Source organism: Denticeps clupeoides, chromosome 10 (assembly GCF_900700375.1).
Source record: "Denticeps clupeoides chromosome 10, fDenClu1.1, whole genome shotgun sequence".
Lineage (NCBI taxonomy): Eukaryota > Metazoa > Chordata > Actinopteri > Clupeiformes > Denticipitidae > Denticeps > Denticeps clupeoides.
In genome coordinates this window covers 7875177-7894896 of record NC_041716.1, presented here as the reverse complement: position 1 = coordinate 7894896, position 19720 = coordinate 7875177, and the positions used below count along the sequence as shown (strand labels likewise).

At 42.6% G+C, this 19720-nt stretch overlaps 2 protein-coding genes across 2 annotated transcripts; both read right to left on the bottom strand.

Annotated features, from left to right (window-relative positions):
* Positions 1–5881: 5881 nt before the first annotated feature.
* On the bottom strand, positions 5882–9211 carry LOC114798699 (tumor necrosis factor receptor superfamily member 5-like). Its single transcript, XM_028994608.1, has 8 exons — positions 8855–9211; positions 8106–8228; positions 7881–7970; positions 7352–7480; positions 6840–6998; positions 6671–6755; positions 6265–6489; positions 5882–6180 (listed from the first exon to the last, which is right to left on the bottom strand). Exons 1-8 carry the CDS (start codon positions 8901–8903, stop codon positions 6093–6095), a joined length of 948 nt encoding a protein of 315 aa, XP_028850441.1. The 5' UTR covers positions 8904–9211; the 3' UTR covers positions 5882–6092.
* A 1912-nt stretch (positions 9212–11123) lies between these two features.
* LOC114797617 (tumor necrosis factor receptor superfamily member 14-like) lies at positions 11124–17985 on the bottom strand. Its single transcript, XM_028992509.1, has 7 exons — positions 17814–17985; positions 12776–13279; positions 12529–12654; positions 12158–12313; positions 11914–12001; positions 11516–11701; positions 11124–11334 (listed from the first exon to the last, which is right to left on the bottom strand). The coding sequence occupies exons 2-7, from the start codon at positions 12915–12917 to the stop codon at positions 11301–11303; spliced, it is 732 nt and encodes a 243-aa protein (XP_028848342.1). The 5' UTR covers positions 12918–13279; positions 17814–17985; the 3' UTR covers positions 11124–11300.
* Between the last annotated feature and the right edge of the window lie 1735 nt (positions 17986–19720).

The window sequence follows — 19720 nt, the reverse complement described above, 5'->3', positions numbered from 1 at the left end:
TGAGGTGAGCTGGACTCTGGGAACTCCTTCAAGACTGTTGGAAAACCATCTCAGGTGACGACCTCTTGAAGTTCATCGAGAGAATGCCAAGAGTGTGCAAAGCAGTAATCAGAGCAAAGGGTGGATATTTCGAAGAAACTAGAATATAAAACATGTTTTCAGTTATTTCTCCTTTTTTTGTTAAGTACATAACTCCACATGTGTTCATTCATAGTTTTGATGCCTTCAGTGAGAATCTACCAATGTAAATGGTCATGAAAATAAAGAAAACACATTGAATGAGAAGGTGTGTCCACTTACTGTGTATGTGGCCTACAGGAAGTGAAGGAGCCATCTGAATATGTGTTTGCTGTGCAGTTCCCACACATCATATCTGTACTTTCCTTACATACAAAAATGTTATTCATAAAGAAAGTATTTCTCCATGTAAAATAAAATTCCACACTGAAATGAACGTTGCTCTTTAATGGTTTACAGGCTCAATGCAGTAGTGATAACCTGTTAAAAAGTTCTTACAGATCTGAGTTAGATCAATAGATATCGAAGTGTTTTCAGCACAACCACAAGCGTTACTAAGCCTGATTTCTTTACGTGAAGTGAACCAGCATTAAGATTAAAATGACCTCAAAGTTCTGCATTATTTCTCTTAGTGGTTTTAGGGTGCAAGCTCCATTTCAAGTAGAAAGATTTGTTTTTGAACTTGTGCATTCTGCAAAAAAAAAAGATAGAACCCTTTAACACAAGTATGCAGGCAAGAGTGCAAAGCAAAAAAACTGAGGACTGCATACACCATGGACAGGAACAGGCAGGGTGGGGAAATGCAGAGGACATTTTTACTTCATTATGGGTGTAAATGCTGCATCGTGCACCACGTTAAACCTTGAACCTGCATCACAGTGTCACAACATATAAAGAATAGCATGAGCATTATGTGTTATTTTTTGTTTTTGTTGTGCAGTAAAGATAAAAGTACGATATGATACGATATTTAAAAGGGACATTTTCATTGTTTGTAGACCTACTGCGCAGAAAACAAACGGGGTGAAGGAGCCAAGACCTTCCTGTCTCTCTGTCCCAGGAAATGAGTTTTATCCGCAGTTAACGCAGAGATCTGTGAAATTCACGACCCTGATAAATAAAAAGATGCCTTAGCCGGTAAAAGTCAGGTGTTCCACACAACGAACACCTTTACACAACTCCCGTACTACGCATAAACAGCAGGATGCCTTGAGAACAAGAGCGTAAATCGGTTAAACTCATATAGTTACGTGATATTTTTGGTCTGATACGCCTACCACGGACGGTTCAAGTCACTTCAAAACCTGCGAGAGTAGAACATTTCTCCATCTTCCGTTTTCACCCAAAGACCAGCATCCACCAAGCACCACCGAATGGTCGAAGCTGATATTCCGATTTGTAGTTTGCAGGTTATTTCTGCCTCCTGTAGATGGACACGGTCACGTGACGCCTTGTCATTACGATTTTTACGATTGAACAAAAAAAAAAAATTCGGCCAATTAGAACCACCCGATGTTGTGACCATTAATAGGAGCGGCAGAAGGAAGCAGAATAACAGAAGATTACGTTGCAATGTAATCCACTATATGGCGATAAAAGTCAATTTTATTGATGGACATTTTTTATTAAAGACTGTAGATAGATAGTTACTTTTGTTCATCACAGAGGGAAATTCCAACAGTTTTAACTTATAATAGACAGTGTTCACACTGGACACAGCATACATAGTACACACATGTGCTTGTGTGAAATATGTTCTTTTCAGATGTTGAGAAAAGCCATTTTATTCTTGAGATCAGGTGTGATGTGTAGATTATGTACAATTTGGAACTGAACAGATTTCGTTAGATTACACACAGAAATAGACCTTGCCTGAGACAATGCCTCTTCCCTATTTATTTTTGGCAGCCTGTCTTTGGCAGCCTCTTCATTAGTCTAAGTCACAGTCAGACTCGTTTTAGTTTTAGTCAACTAAAAGTCTGATTTTGGTCAGAATTGGTCAGCTTTATTGTCAATTCTGCCACATGTACAGGACATACAGAGAACTGAAATTGTGTTACTCTCAGACCCATGGTGCTTACAAGTAACATTAAATACAAACAGTAACATTAAATACAAAGGTATAAATACAATTTTAAAAACACAATATACAAATAAGGGCACATGGTGGAGAGTTCAAGCCATGTAAACAATTATCCATGACTATTTTAGTCTAGAATATATGACATTATTATTATGTTATTTTTACATTTTATACTTCCAGAATACTCTACAGCATTCGAGACACGCTGTGATTTCTTCAGTGTTTATTTACCACACTGTCGTGAAAAAATAAAGATTCCAATTACCCAACTCAGTGAGAAAAAAGGTGTATTGAGAGCCTCTGCTGTTCAGTAGAAAAACTCTGTCTGGCTACAGACAGACGAAACCCTACAGGGACGAAACCCTGATAAGCACGTTTTTCCATCCTGTTGTTTTTTACCGAAGCAGAAGATTAAGGTGACCTTCCAAAAGCAAAAATACACCTTTTTACGTTCATAGAAAAAGCACAGAAAAAAATGCAATTTGTCATTATACTTTAATAAAATCCCTTATAAATATCCATTACACACACATTCTGATTACTTTTCCTTTTCATTGTAAAGTGGTAGCAGCATCCAAATTCATATTTAGGTTTGCTTTATATACAGTCCCTGACAAAAGTCTTGTCACTTGTGTAAAAATTGACCTCAAGTGCCGCTGAAATATATTGTCAGGATTGACGGCACCTGGACACATCACCTGTGCCCAATCCGGACAGCTATTAAAAGCCTGTGCCTCCGCCCCTCTGCTGTGGCGGCATCTTCGTGAACTCTGTGGTGAACTTGACCTGGCATCTTATGTGTTTGAGTTTTTACGTTCTGGCAATCGCCACACGCCTGCGGGCACTTTTGTGTTTTTCCCCTATTGTTTAACTGTTTTTGACCATCGCGCCGTGTTTATTTGTGTTAAATAATAAATCCTTGTTTCCCATAATGTCCCGACTTTGTGCTTCCCTTCCCTTTCAGCTCGCAGTCGTGACAATAATCAAGCTTTTTTTCACAAGAAATGGCTCATTTTATTCCCAACAGCTTTTGTAATAATGTTTCCGTGTAAAATGAAACTGTCAAAGCTTGGTAAAGCACATTCAGTCAATTTTTGCAAAGACATAAGGGTTGTCGCCTTGTCATATGAGCTTCTCCTGTGACTAATAATGGATCAGTTAGGTGTCAGGTGTGTATAAAAAGACCCCCAGTACACTAGACCTTCACAGCAACTGCAACTAGGCCTTTGCAAACAAGCCTAAAATTCACCCGGAGACTAAAGTGTTGATTATCAAGAGGCTGAAAACCAGATCCACTGCTGATGTGGCAGACACCTTCAATGTGTCTCAGCATCAAATAGAAGATAAAAAAGATTTGAAGAGACTGAAGATATCTTTGACAAGCCCAGGTCAGGCAGATCACGCAAGACAACTGCTCGAGTGGACCGTTTGTTGGCTCGAAAATCCAAGGTCAGCCCATTTTCCACTGCAGCACAACTCCACGAGACCTGGTCACCTGAAGTCCATGTGTCAACCAGAACAGTGTGTCTGATTCTGTCTCAAAATGGCCTCCATGGTTGAATCGGTGCCAGGAAGTCAGCATTAAACAAAAGACAATTGCAAAACCATGTGGCATTTGCACATACTGGAGCCCACATGGATCTGAGATTCACCAAGAAAACAGTGAAGTTTGGTGGTGCAAAATCATGATCTGGGGTTACATCCAGTATGGGAGTGTGCGAGAGATCTGCAGGGTCGAAGGCAACATCAATAGTCTGAAATATCAAGAAATCTTAGCTACCTTTTATTGTCCCAAAATAAAAGAGGCCAAATTCTGCAGCAGGATGGTGCTCCATCACATACTTCCATCTCCACATCAAAGTTCCTCAAGACGAAGAAGATCAAGATGGATTGGCCAGCCCAGTCACCAGACATGAATATCACTGAGCATGGGTGGTGTAGCGTCTGCGTAGGATCACAGATGGCCGATCTTCAAAGACCCCGTTTGACCTCTGACATTTACATATAAATTACAAACCTGGACCCTCAGTCTACACTTAGATGGAGGCCCGATTGCCCACAGCCTTCCCCCACTGTCACAAACATGATGCTAAACAGACTGGGTCTGCAAACTGCTCATTGGGGTTCCAAGCTTCAAAGCATTCCATAAAGACGTCCTGCCTGGCCCCACCTTTGCAATACACAATCACGCACACACTTAAACACATTGTCTGTATCTTGTGCTAGGAATATGCGATTATAAGTGGATCCCGTATATGCACGCATTGTGTGTACGTTCCCTTGTATGAATTATACTAGTTACAACTTTCTATTTTGCATTAGGTAAACTCCAATTACCTATAATTAAGTGAATAAGCGTATCCCTACTTTCCTACCTCCTAAAGGTCCCTTTCTTGGTGTCAGAAGGAACTTCTCCTTATTACTGAAACAGTGATGCATGCTATGTGATCACAAAATGCATCATACAATTTCTATAAGGTAAAAATGGTAACTGCAACGAGCTACAGTTTCTCTCTGGGCCAGCAATAAAAATTCTTATCAGTCGTAAAACCAAGACAAAGGGAACTTCTCCCACCAAAATTTCACACTTGTGATTGGCCATTCAGGCCACATGATGGGCATGCCAGAAAGCATCAAAAACACTTCACACAGGCCACGCATCGCTCAGAAACATTTTCTTCCTCCTGATACACATCCTTTCAACACTTTGTTAAGCTCACCTCTTGGGCTTACTCTTTGGCAAGTTTACCTTCAGGGAAGACCTCCAGCTCAGGCCCTAAAGGTCGAGGATCGTGACCCTACCGCATCAGGACTCTTTTGCATGAAACAAGGACCAATGCAAGTAGCGTCTATAACTATTTAGATGCACGTTTGAACCCCTTTTTAAGGTGAACTTTGATTCTCTGACGATTCTCATTAGGCTGTGGTTAATTGATGTGTAATACTGCCATTCTCTTTTCATCACTTTCCTTTACCCTGTATGTATATGTTTGTCTAATTGTTGTATGTTAGTTATAGCCGTGTTTATTAAATTCTTTAAATTCACAATCGTTTGTTTCTGTGTGCTGCCCACATCTGGAGTCACTGAACGTTGACCCTTTAAGCTACATGCTAAATTACTGCTAGCACGCAGAGTGGGAAAGCTACCTTTCCTGGCAAAAGGGGGGATAATCGTTCCCAGAATTGATAAATAATTATATTATCTGCTCCGTGGACAGACAGATCAAGTAATTGTAACATTAATTCTGCTACAGTTTATCCCAAAATCTAATCTAAACGTTTATTATTAATTATAACCAGTTATAATTAATTATAGATATTCCCTTTTGAGCGAATTCGTTACAGTGGGGTAGGATGTTAGAGGAAGCATGTGTAGCGGTTCTTCTTCTGCGTTGTGTAATTTTTTGATTTCTTTTCATGAACCGTAATAGACGAGCTGACACCCAAGAAATTTTCCGTGCAAAGTGTATTCTGTACAAAAGCAAGGTCACATCAGAACATCGCGTCACAAACCGCGTCTCTCTGCACCTCTCTCTCTCACAGCTCATGCCATGTGTCTAAGAGGACTAAACCGGGTCTCCAACCCACTAACCCAAGGGCACGGCTGCACTTTTCGGGGGGTGATCAAAGTTTTAGAACCCACATAACTTCTTATAATAACCATAAATTGAACAAACAAAAATACAGAAACATATTTAACATAACCAGAAACATTAACACATTTTAACATTCTACATTTGAACAAACACCCTGATTGTCGTTATAATTCCCTTACCCACATCAGAATACAGGTAAACAAAATAAAAGTCTTTAGAAAATAAGAAAATAAAAGACACAAGAAAGAAGAAATACACTTATAAATCTAGTGTAACCATTTAACTCCGGCACACATGGAAGATGAAACCTCTGTGTCTCCATTGTCTTCTTCAACTGCAAAAAGTGCCACATTGTGTAGAGTTGTGACCTCACACCTCCATAGTCAGATTTTTTTTTATTCCTGGTCATGGTTTGTGCATGTTCTGCACACACAATTAATCTCCCTGAAGTCACAGACACATTCAGGACTTTCAGATGTTATTCTGGGGATAAAAATGGACATATATTATTACAATTATATCAACATTTCTGGGTTTAATATAAATTTTTAGTAAAATAATACTCACTTTTGTAAAACACTGGGAATTGGTGTTGGACAAGGTGTATTATTGGGATTCCTGCTGTAGACTCTGCAAGTTTGTAAGTACCACCACAGTGTACATGCAATTAATGTGAAGAAAATAAAAACAAAGGGAAATACAAGTCCTATTCTTGCCCTTGATCTTCTCCAACAGGTTACATCTTTTGTTGTACTTCCTTTTTCATTCTCTTCTTCACCAGTAATTGCACAACTAAAATACATGAATTATTAATCAATTAATACTGCAAATTTTTCAAATGCATGATTCATAATGTCAGTTAAAATGATTACCTACAAACTAGACATTTGTAAGTGGGTTTTATTGATCTTTCTGTGAACCTGGGGAAAAGGGAGAGTAACAATTTCTCCATAAATTAGTAAATGTGACCTACTTGGTCCATTTGGTGCAGTTTTTCCCAACTGTGGAGTAAAACCCATCTGGACACTCCTCACAGACAGTATTAGCGCTCTTAGTTCCTGTTCACAAACAAAGGTTATGAAATACAACAAGTACATCAGGTTCCACAACATTAAACGCTTGGGGAATGTCTTCTTCATTACCTGGAGTTTTAACATGCTGACCAGGTCCACACTTCTGATGCTTTTCTCCAAAAATGCATTCCCCCTCCCCTGAATAACTCACACAGTAATATCCAGGGTGCAAATTGCACACAGTGTCGCTGGTTACTGTACACTTGTCCTTTATCATAAGGCCCTGACCTAAAAACACAATTGCAACTAATTAGTCATGAAACAATTTCTGTAATTGCTTGTTAACACACAGTGCTGTGGTCCAACATCTGAGGTTCTCCTGACTGGATTTTCATGTTTGCCTTGCTTTGTGCTCCCTGGTTATCTTGGTTAGTTCCATCTGTGATTATTAGTATAGATGTATCCTTGCTGTGTCCTGTCCTCATTCTGTCACAAGGATGGGACTCGGCAAGAATATATTGAAAAAAATTGAATACGTTGAAAAAATCTGGTAATCATGGATCACAAAACATAGTCACAAAACACACCCACAAAACTCAGTCAGAAGAACACTGGGAAGAAGAACTGAGGAAAAAACTAACCTGAATCACAGCTTTTACACGTCAAACATTCGCTCAGTCCATTGGGCTCATTCATGAATGTTTTCCCAGCTAAACATGGACTACAGATGGTAGCAGTGACTCTTGTACAATTCTTTGAAACACTGAAACCTGTAGAGCAGATATGATTAAAAAAATTAACATGTGGGTGACACAAACTTGATAGTTTTTCAATGGCATTAACTTGGTCTCCAAATTCCAATCCAGCATATGCAAGAGTTTAAGAATTTTCCAGAATTGCAGATTTATTTATTAAGCTTATTATGCACTGCTCAAAAAAGGGAACACAAAAATTTGACATCCTAGATCTTGTACAATATGGGTACAATACTCAAACTAGAACAGTCACCAAAACTCACCCCTGTGCTGATAACGATTCAGTAGTCAGTAGATGATCACGAGTCAGTAGAGTCAGTATATGATTACAAGTCAGTAGACGATCGCGATTCAGTAGATGATTACAAGTCAGTAGAGTCAGTAGATGTTCTGGAATTTGTGTCTGTGTTGTTACCTGGGTCACACATGGGGCAACAGCCCTCGGTCTTATGCAAATACCAGAACGGACCACATCTTTGTCCGAGTAAGGACAGGACATGGGAAACTGCAACAAAAATCATAAATAGTAAATGTACATTTGACGTTTTAAGGTGTCTGCTGGCTGTTTTGAAAGGCAGCCAGCAGCCGTTTTAAATGTTTGTTAAACTGAGAACAGCAGAGAGGCGATCTTGCAACCTACCTGTAATGTAGAGACAAGCGGCAGAAAAATATCCAAACATTATGCTGCCATGATCGATTACAGATGTACGGAACTTTCCGGGTTGAGGGAAGGACTGACACCACCCACCACCGAGCTGCGACCCTGGGGTTGTATGACCACAGCAACAAGTTTATTACCAATTGTGTGGATTAGTGAATTACTGCTGCCGGTGGTCCTCTGGCACGCTGTACCGTCCGATCCTACCGGATCCCGAACATCCAATAAGAAGCAGCAGATAAAGAAAAATACGCTTCTGAGGCGAAAGCGGATCGCGCTTCTTTTGCCATTTCTGCAATTTTTGTGCTGCCAAAAAATATCACTGTACGTGTATTGCTACACTTTACTGGTAAAAAAAAAAATACTATATATATATATATATATACACACACACACACACACACACACATATGGAAGACACACAAGAAACACCCTTTTATATATATATATATATATATATATCTCTCTCTCTCTCTCTCTCTCTCTCTCTCATGACTATCATAAGTATGCTGATCCGTCTGGATCTGTGGGACCAAGCCGAGCTGTCGCCTCCAAGTAGTCCACGTATCATCGCACAGTGTCTTCCCATCTTAACTTTTCACCACCAAAATAGGATCAGTTTGTCTGTGATTCATATGATATTAAACAGATTAAGACGCGTGAACCGGAATTCTGTCATCTTTAAACCAGGCAACGTTACCTTAAATATAAGTAAATATAAACAGACGTACCTGAGAGTGTTTTTCCTCGGAAAGCAGTGTTCTGATAGACTTTATCCATATATCGTGATTAGTTTCTTTCTTCACTTCGTTGTGAGTACTGTGTGCTGTGCAGTTTTATTGTGACAAAAACCTTCAGTTTCACTTTCACTTACTGACTATTTGATTAATAAATCGTATATGATGCGATTACAACTCAGATCAATCATGTTTTTGTCCAGTTACAGTAATTCAGTGTTTATTTAATTATTAAATATATAAAATATATTTGCCTCTAAATAATTTCTATAATTGTGTTTTAGCCCTCAGAGGAGGACTACATTTACATTTACAGCATTTATCAGACGCCCTTATCCAGGTAGACTTACAACTTACAATCATTAGTTACAAGGACAGTCCCCCTGGAGCAACTTAGGGTTAAGTGTCTACCACCCTAGTACTACACCCAGGACTACAATACATGGAATATTCGAATAGAAGTGACCCTTTGTTTCTCTTATATTGCCATTTTTCATTGCGCTGGACGTCCCCAGCCTTATTTGGTTGCAGCAAACGTCCTCTTTTATTGAGCAAATATTGTTACAAAAGTCAGTTTGTGAGACGATATTGTCCACCTACAAACAGGTGAAAGACACACTGCCATTCCTGCCTGAGACACCGCTGCACACACCCTGAAACATGATGACTGGGTGGTGATCAAGGTGAAAGAGGGAAGAGTGAAGGTGGCAGAGTTCCACTGCAAAACAGGTCCAGAAACCTTTTATGTGAACACATCAGGGGGTGCAACGAGTGCTGAGGCTTCAAAAAAGAAAGCAAAAATGCCACCAGGAGACCCATGGGTCTGACTGGTACAAACCGGTACAAACGCAGTCACACATGACTAAAGGCCGGTCTTACATTTTTGTGTTATTCGAAATGATAAAAGGGGGGAATGTAAGGGAAAAATGTGTATCCACTAGATCCACTAAAAGTCTGTGTACTGTGAAATGCTTGCGTAAAGCATAGACTTCACAGATAGAAAAGGCATTCCATGATCTTTCCCTCTGAGCTGAAGGACATTAGACAGTCTGGCACGGTATTGCAAAACTCAGATTATGAAATGCATATGTAACACTGAGAGCTACTGCAGGAAAGATAAAACACGGCTGAAACAGAGAAACGGGCAGGGCACATAGTGCATAGCACGCTCTCGGGGCTTTGGGTGGTATGTTTTTTGCTGTTATGAATGTTTATCAAAGCTTTAATCATATCAAATTACAGAACACTGTAAAACAGTAATTAAAGTTAAAATATATTCATGATTTTGTTTCATTAATGTCTCAAAATTAAAAAAAACTTCAATAAGTATAAAGTGTATGCAAGGAACACGAAAAGTACATGTAGTTTTACTGTAATTTATAAAATCTGTGTATTTTAACCTAATATAATAAAGAATCACTAACTACACATACAGAAATCTGCATCTACCGCATAAGTTAAATTAGTTGGAGTAATACCACATACTACTTTAAAATAAGTAGTAGCTGCTACACTTCTTATATTTTACATATTTACTCTGTTGATATATATTGTCTATATATAACACATTGCAAATAATTCCACACACACTCACATTCCCAATACTATGCACTTTACTTTGTTTACTGTCCTATTGTAACACACACTTTACTATTCTTTATTATTCTATTATTTCTGCATATCAATCTAATCTAATTGTCAGAGAAAATGAGCAAATTTTTTACATTCAGTTGTCCTCTACTATTGTTAAAATTATCCAGTGAAATAATCATATTTTAAATGTTAATGACTGTATTCTCATTTGGAAAATATACCTTATTGTCAGAACTTGAATAGCATTAATAGCAACAGTTCAACAAAGAGCAGGCAACATAAAAGGTGGTCATTCTGGGTGAAATTTTGTGCTGGGTTTTAATGCAAAATGAACATGAGCTTCTTACTTCGATGAGAATAGTGACATCCCCAAAGGTGTAAAGAGTCGGTTATGGAAAAATTTGCTGGAAATTTACAACATATCCAGTGGTGGCCTAGTGGTTAAGGAAGTTGCCCTGTAATCAGAAGGTTGCCGGTTCAAATCCCGATCCGCCAAGTTGCCACTGTGCAAAGCACCGTCCCCACACACTGCTCCCCTGTCATGACTTCTCACTGCTCACCAAGAGTGATGGTTAAAAGCAGGGGACACATTTCACCGTGTGCTGTGCTGCTGTGTATCACAATGACAATCACTTCACTTCACTTACAAGCATCTTGTATGATGTTGTCCTGTTTGTCCTTGATCAGTGCACAGAAAGTTTTACAATTTTTAAAAATATTCTTGTGTATATCAATATATATATTTCTTTCTTTTACAGTTGCACTATGGGGGGTCTGTGTGAAGCAGTATTTCAAAATACGCCATACTCAATATACTGTTGTACTGACAATAAATCTCTCTTGAATCTCATGGTTTCAGTGCTGCAAGCTCTGTGCGAGACCTGCAAGAGAATGCATAAAGTCCACAATTGAATGTCTGTTTAATCTATAAACTATATATTTGTATTTTTAAATAATAGTAATTATTACATCATCATTTTTACACCTCTATAGAAATCATGTGATAGCAGAAGATAAACAGTAATGACATAAAAAGTCACGACTTGAATATAAAATTCTTACGTTTTCTTTTTTCTAATTTTTCTTTTTTTTTTCTTCCAAATACATATAAAAATTATGAATGCAATTATGACAGCCAGCAGGACCACAGGGATTATGATGATAATGTGGGGGAGGGGCCGTTCTCCACATTCAGTGTTTGATGAAACAGTTCCTTCTTTTACCACTTGAAGTCCCATCACTTCACACCTATTGTGATTAGATTAATTAAAAATAATTATTGCTGTGTCAGAGAAGTAACCAGAGACAAATGATTAATTACAGGCACAGTTTGACAGATAATGATAAAATAACACCTTGCTACGAAAACCATTTTTTGTTCATTAAATCCAATTTCTAATCTTGTCATTGTGTGTTTGCAACCCAGACTTTCACTCTTTGTTAATTCCATACAGACTCACTGTGTGTGTTGTCTGCAAGACATGAAGGAGCCATCTGAGTAGGTGTCACCAGCACAGTCACCACAGATGGTGTCTGTAGATGCTGTACCTGCATATGACAGAGAACAGTTACATGAATCGTCACTATACAATGAACCCTGCCGTCCAAAGGCATGTACACTAGGTGAACTGTCCAGTGTGCAGATTGAGAGTGAGATGCAATTAATATACAGACACACACACACACACACACACACATATTTACCATTTTGTTTGATGTATTGACCTGGTGTGCACTTTAAGTGCTCCTCTGCAGCTCTGCAGGTTTTTTTGTCTGGGTCAATACAGAAAAATCCTTCAAGAGGCTCACAGACCGTGTCTGATGAAGTAGAGCAGGACTTCTTTACTTTTAATCCATTACCTTTAAAAGGAATGTCCTATTTATTATTCTATATTTACATATTAATTCACATTACTAGCTCCACAAAAGGCATAGATTTAGATCTTCATCCATTGCTTCAGCCTTCATTTAAACCTTGTTTGGATAATGCTATTTGGTTTCTACCTGTTTTATTATTTTCTTATGTAAAATATTTTTTTAGAAATGACAGTGGATGACAAATAAAATGTACATACGTGAATCACAAATTGTACATGAGAAACATTTTATCAGTCCATTAGAAGTATCAATGAAGGTGTTTGGGCTGCAGGGAAGGCAGGCTGTGCTTGTGTATTCTGTGCAGTGTCTGACCACAAAATAGCCTATATGACAAAAAAAAAAAGAGCACAATTATATGACGGCAACATCTTGAGCCTATAAGCATATTATTACAGTGTTTGGAATAAAAGCATAGAATAACTGAATTATATTAAGGGGGCATACCAGGAGAGCACATCGGGCAGCATTCAATCCCAATCATGTATTCAGCTTGACCACATCCATAACAGGGCAAAAGGTTTAAGATGAGACCCACACTGACTAATATTAATTCAGCCTTCAACACAGAGTTCATAGTTGCGTTCATTTCTCAGTGGGTGCTTCATCACCACGTGATGATCCAGACATTTTAGCAGTTTCCTTCAGGATTATTAAAGTTTTCTGATTCTGATTGAGACTTGGTTTAATTAGCTTTCTGCATTATTTTAAATGAATAAGTGAAATTAGGTATGTGATGTACAATTCACACTTTAATTAATTAGATTTGTGTTAATGAATCAGTATTAATTTTTCATAGTAAACTCTCTAAAAGTCACTTAAGAGAAAGAACAAACAAGGGTAAATAACGAAAATATGAAAACAAAAACAGATTGCATAATAAGGAATATGAATGAGATGAGAGGCCTAATGAGACGGAGTGAGGCAGATATTCAGGTTCAAGCCTTCATCCTGTTGGAAGAGAAACGGAGTTATCAGTCAGAGGTAATAATAGTGTCTATGAAAGGCCAAAAACAGGTCAGAAAGATCAGATGGAACCACAGTTTGTTGACTCTTTTCATAGCAAGACCATAAAATGTCTTTATAATCTACAGTAATCTAATTTGGAGGTAATAAGTCTATAAATGTAATGTTCTGAACAATAAGCTATAAATAGTTTAAATTCTTCTACTTTTACTCTCAAACAACAAAAATATGAAAACAAAAACAGATTGCATAACAGTTTATTTCAAATGTTTCAGTGCACTGATCACATTTGTTAGTTTTAATAATAACTGCAGAAATTAACCATTTCTGATTGAAATATACCAAGCAGATTTTTTTTATATATTATAGAAAATTACACAAAAGGATCCATAAAATTTAGACAGAAAAGTGGTAGAAAAGTTTGAATCTAGCACCGTCCCCACTCACTGCCCCTGTCAGGATTGCCTGCAGCTGGGCTCCACACCTGACTCAAATCCTGACGCCCCATAAATGCCGGAAGTTTCCACCCCTTCTGGGTCTCTGGCATTTTCGTGGACTCTCTGCACGAACTTGACCTGGTTTAGTTTCATGTGTTTTGAGTTCTGTCAATCGGCACACGCCTACGGGTTAGTTTGTGTTTTTCCCTTTTATTTCCCGTTTTTGGCCACCACGCCATTGTTTATTTGTATTTGTTTGTTTATGAATAAAACCCCTTCCCAACATGTCAGACCTCTGCGCTTCCTTCCCCCGTAAGTCCGTAGTCGTGACAGAATGCCAGAGACCTCCCCAAAAGCGCAGAGGTGGAAAGCAGAGGAGAAGAAACGCCGCGAAGGACGCAGCCCGGCGCGGCGAACGCGGACGGCAGGGGAGAGACGCGCCGCCCGTTCTGGTGGAGCGTTTTCTCCCCGAGAAGCCGTGGTACGCGGCGCCGCGTGATGACGTCACCCCCGGGAAACTCCGCGAAACCCGGAAGCGACAACGTCGGCGGGTGAGTGGGCGGAGCGAGGACGTTGGCGTCGGCAGCAGCGAGGAAGTGACGTGGGCAGCGAGCGCAGAAGATGCGACCCCCGTACGATCTTCGCCATGTCGAGCCAAGAACTCTGCGCTCTGCTGGCAAGGCTCCCCGTGGACTGGGACGACACGGACGACGACGAGAGCACGGGAGACAAGAGTTGGGCTCCGCCCATCGCGCCAGTCTGCGATCGTCGCAAGGTCCGTGGGGACCCACGTCACTTCCAGGGGGGTGAGAAGCGGCAACAAAGGCGGCGTTCCTCCAGCGAGGAGGTGGGCAGCCTCCAGCCCGAATGGCCAGAGTACTGCCCATGGGAGCTTATCGCGCCATGGGTCCAGGATGTCCGCAGGGTGGACGACCCTCTGAGTCACCGGTGGGAGGACACGGATGACTAAAGCGATGATGACGTGGATTTTCGGTGGGCGATCGTTGCCGGGATGGCTCCGCCCAGCGTGCGGGTCCGAGATCATCGCAGCGTCCGTGATGACCCATGTGACTTCCGGGGGTACGAGGTGGACACGGATGACGACCAGGATGACGCCGTTTGGGCAGTCGGTGCCGGGATGGCTCCGCCCATCGCGCCCATCCAGGATCGTCACGAGGTCCGTGGAGACCCACGTCCCTCCCAGCAGTGTGAGGAAAGCTGGTGGAAGAGGGCAACGGGAGGTCGCCAGCCAGCAACTGCGCTGCCGGGACTGCCTCGCAGGGAATCCTCCATTCCTGCTCCAGTCGCCGACCCGCCTTCCCTCTGCCCGGACGTTCCCCAGCGAAATGGCAGCGCAGCACCAGCGCCCACACCTGCTGGAGAAGACGTCCGCCCCCCTCCACACCACACACCTACCACCATCTCCACCCACGAGCCCAGCCCCGTGTGGGACAGCCCAATTGTCCCGGGACCCTTCAGTGGGGCAGCAGACACTGATAAGACCACCACCATCCTCGCGTGTCTGCTTGGGTCAGCATGGGGCTGGAGCACAACCCTCTGGCAGCAGGGAGAGACAGACAGCAGTTTTCGGGACTTCCAGCAGAGACTGAGGGCGGAGTTTGATAGGCCAGAGCCTGAGCCAGGGATCGAACTCTGCCCCTCCACCACATCCAGCGCCAGTCAGGATCCGGGGCAAGAAGACCAAGCAATGGTGGGCGACGAGAAGGTCGCACCTCCCGAGATCCTGGCTGTGCCCCCTGAGGAGGTCCCGGAGAGCTCAGAGAGGGAACTAGACGACCCTCTCTTCTGTCTGTCTCTGTCTGTGTGTGTCTGTGTGGCATATGTGTCCGTATGTCGCCCCCACTTCCCCTCTTTGTGTCCACCAGATGGCGACCCAGCCGCGGAGCCGAACCCCAGGGAGGAGGTTCCTGACCCGAATGTGCTGGTCCAAGGCGAGGTGGACAAGCCCCAAGGTACCCCTAAGTCCAGCCGGGGGGGGTGCTCCCCCAAAGAATTTTTTGGGGGGGTGCAGTTCGTGCTGGGGACTCCTCCTGAGGGGAGGGTAGGTGGGGAAGCGATTGAGCTGGGTCCTCCGGTAGCCAGTGAGGAGAGCGGGCCAGGCATGGGCCTGCGTCTGCCTCCAGAGGGGTGGAGCGCCATAGAGCCCCTGGGTAGGCATGAGGACCCAGCTGGGACAGGCAGGAAGAGGGCCTGCTTGTCCCAACGGACGCAGAAGGGGCTAGCCGGATGGTCTGGCAATGCCCCCCCCTTGGCACCAGGGCCGGGCAGCAAGAGGGGCTGCATAGTCCCAGAAGGCACCAGCCTGGGGTGCCTGGAACAGTCGCCGGAGGCTCTGGGACAATCTCCCTGCGCGGTGCAGGGGGTGACACAAGACGTGTCAGAGGGGACATGTGGAGACAGGGCCCACACGTACCCAGATGGATCGGCCCTGATTATTGTGTGCAGGTACGGGAGTCCGGGGCCGCCATGCGGGACCACGCCGGGGAGCCAGGCCGAGGGTCCGGGGCCGCCATGCGGGACCGTGCCGCGGAGCCAGGCCGAGGGTCCGGGGCCGCCACACCTGACCACGCCGGGGAGCCAGGCCGAGGGTCCGGGGCCGCCACGCCTGACCACGCCGGGGAGCCATGCCGAGGGTCCGGGGCCGCCACGCCTGACCACGCCGGGGAGCCAGGCTGAGGGACCGGGGCCGCCACGCCTGACCACGCCGGGGAGCCAGGCCGAGGGACCGGGGCCGCCACGCCTGACCACGCCGGGGAGCCAGGCCGAGGGACCGGGGCCGCCACGCCTGACCACGCCGGGGAGCCAGGCCGAGGGACCGGGGCCGCCACGCCTGACCACGCCGGGGAGCCGGCCCGAGGGACCGGGTCCTCCAAGGGGAGGATACAGCAGGGCAGGAGCCCTGTGGTTGCCGCTGTCCGCCCCGCCGCCTCCACTGATGGTACTGTTGGGGCTCCGAGGACGTAGCCCTTGGAGGGGGGGCTCTGTCAGGATTGCCTGCAGCTGGGCTCCACACCTGACTCAAATCCTGACGCCCCATAAATGCCGGAAGTTTCCGCCCCTTCTGGGTCTCTGGCATTTTCGTGGACTCTCTGCACGAACTTGACCTGGTTTAGTTTCATGTGTTTTTTGAGTTCTGGCAATCGCCACACGCCTACGGGTTAGTTTGTGTTTTTCCCTTTTATTTCCCTTTTTTTGGCCACCGCGCCATTGTTTATTTGTATTTGTTTGTTTATGAATAAAACCCCTTCCCAACATGTCAGACCTCTGCGCTTCCTTCCCCCGTAAGTCCGTAGTCGTGACAGCCCCCCAAATCAGAGGACACATTTCATTGTCACTGTGTGCTGTGCTGCAGTGTTTCACAATGACAATCACTTCACTTCACTTTTTTTTTTTTTTAAACCACATTTCAACCTAAATAATTCTCTACTACATTTAAAAAAAAAAATCTACCACTTTTCAGTCTAAGTAGGCTTTGTACCACACGACCCCTAGGGGGCGCCGTGAGTTTGTGCGGTTTGTACGGTACTTTCCGGGTTGAGGGAACAACAGACACGCCCCCAGCCCAAACAGCCATTTGTGCAATTCTTTTGCTGCAAAAAATATCACTGTACGTGTATGGCTACATTTTGATTTATTACCATTAATACATACAATATATTATATGTATGCATTAATACAATATATATATTATATATATACATTATATATTCATGGTAATAAATCAGAACGCGTCTATCGTTCTGTCATAACACCCAGTAAAATTAAGAAATTACACATAATGTCAGTGTACATGTGGGTGCGGTTAGGTTTAGGTTTAGGTCCGGAAAGCTATTCTGACAAAGTATGCTGATCCGTCTGGATCTGTGGGACCAAGCCGAGCTGTCGCCTCCAAATAGTCCACGTCGTATCATCGCACAGTATCTTCCCATCTTAACTTTTCACCACCAAAATAGGATCAGTTCGTCTGTGATTCATATGATTTTAAACAGATTAAGACGCGTGAACCGGAATTCTGACACCTTTAAACCAGGCAACGGTACCGTAAATATAAGCAGACGTACCTGAGTTGGTTTTTCCTCGGATAGCAGTGTTCTGATCGGCTTTATTCTTACATTCTTTTTTTCACTTTGTCGTGAGTACTGTGTGCTCTGCTGCAGTCTTTTACAATGACAAAAACCTTCAGTTTCACTTTCGCTTACTGACTATTTGATTACAACTCAGATCAATCATGTTTTTGTCCAGTTACAGTAATTCAGTATTTATTTAATTATTAAATATATTTGCCACTAAATTATTTCTATAATTGTGTGTTAGCCCTCAGAGGAGGACTATAATATTTGGAATATTTAAATTCAAGCGGCCCTTTGTTTCTCCTATCTTGGCATTTTTCATTGCACTGGACCTCCCCGGCCTTATTGGTTGCAGTAATACAACATCCTCTCGAATTGAGCAAATATTGTTACAAAAGTCAGTTTGTGAGAAGATATTGTCCACCTACAAGCAGGTGAAAGACACACTGCCATTCCCGTCTGTGGCACATGGAGACTGTGGTGAAGGTGGAAGAGTTCCACTGCAAAATATGTCCAGAACCCTTTTGTGTGAACTCATCAGGGGGTGGGATAGGGCGTGCATGAGGCTTCAAAAAAGAAAGCGAAAATGCCATCAGGATCCCACGGAGACCCGTGAGTCTGACTGGTACAAACCGGTACAAACGCAGTCACACATGACTTAAAGCTGGTCTTACATTTTTGTGTTATTCGAAATGATAAAAGGGGGGGATGTAAGGGAAAATGTGTATCCACTAGATGTGTTAAAAGTCTGTGTACTGTGAAATGCTTGCGTAAAACATAGACTTCACAGATAGAAAAGGCATTCCATGATCTTTCCCTCTCATCTGAAGGACATTAGACAGTCTGGCGCGGTATTGCAAAACTCAGATTAGGAAATATGTATGTAACACTGAGAGCTACTGCAGGAAAGATAAAACACGGCTGAAACAGAGAAACAGGCAGGGCACATAGTGCACTCAGGGTTTTGGGTGGTATGTTATGTGCTTATATGCTTTTACTAACAAACCATAAAAACACCTCAGAGTTATTTGCCTTTATTAGTTGAGGAAGAAATTCCAACACATTGTCCATTTATGTGTTAATAATATAATCATGTTGATTTATTTTAGTAATCAGTGGCCTGAATGGAGTCGGTAATAACCAGTAACCAGTTCCTCAATAGTATGGGTGGGGATAAAATCTCAGCTTTCAAGCCAAACAATAAAAAAGCCCAACGGTCAACTTTGGTGTTCGATCAGCATAAAACTGTCACAAAGCAGTCAGTCAGATGCGAGAAGGTGCTGACAAATGGCATTATGAATGGCATCACTTAATATTGAATATCTAAACAAGAGTAATTTATTCTAACTATACACTGGTCTCTGAGAACCATTCTGGCAAAGTACATACAGTACAGCTCCACCTACAACAAAAACCCATTTTAACCAAAGGGACACAAACAGAATCCTAACAAAGTCAACATAGAAGGCAGTAAGTTATTCCACTCATGCACAGACTGTGAAAGCTCTGCCCAGTTTTTAACCGAGATCGGGTGATCGTGGTGTTTTAATGGCAGATGTAAATAGGACACAAACCTTCAATGTTTGTCTATAGTCTACAGAGTATTTTGTGTTTTTTTGTGTTCGGAAACCATGCAGGCCATTTTTGCCCAGTCTCTTTCTAATGGTGGAGTCATGAACAGAGGCAAGTGTTGTTGTGGGGTCTTTGACCTCTTGGATGAGTTGCGCACTTGAAGTAATTTTGGTCACCACTGTTCACTGTATTTGCTGTTTGAGGATAATGGCTCTCACTGTGGTTTGCTGGAGTCCCAAAGCTTTAGAAAGGGCTTTATAACATTTTCCAGACTGATAGAGCTCAATTACATTCAGGTTTCATGTAGGTTTGGATTTTTTTCTCCC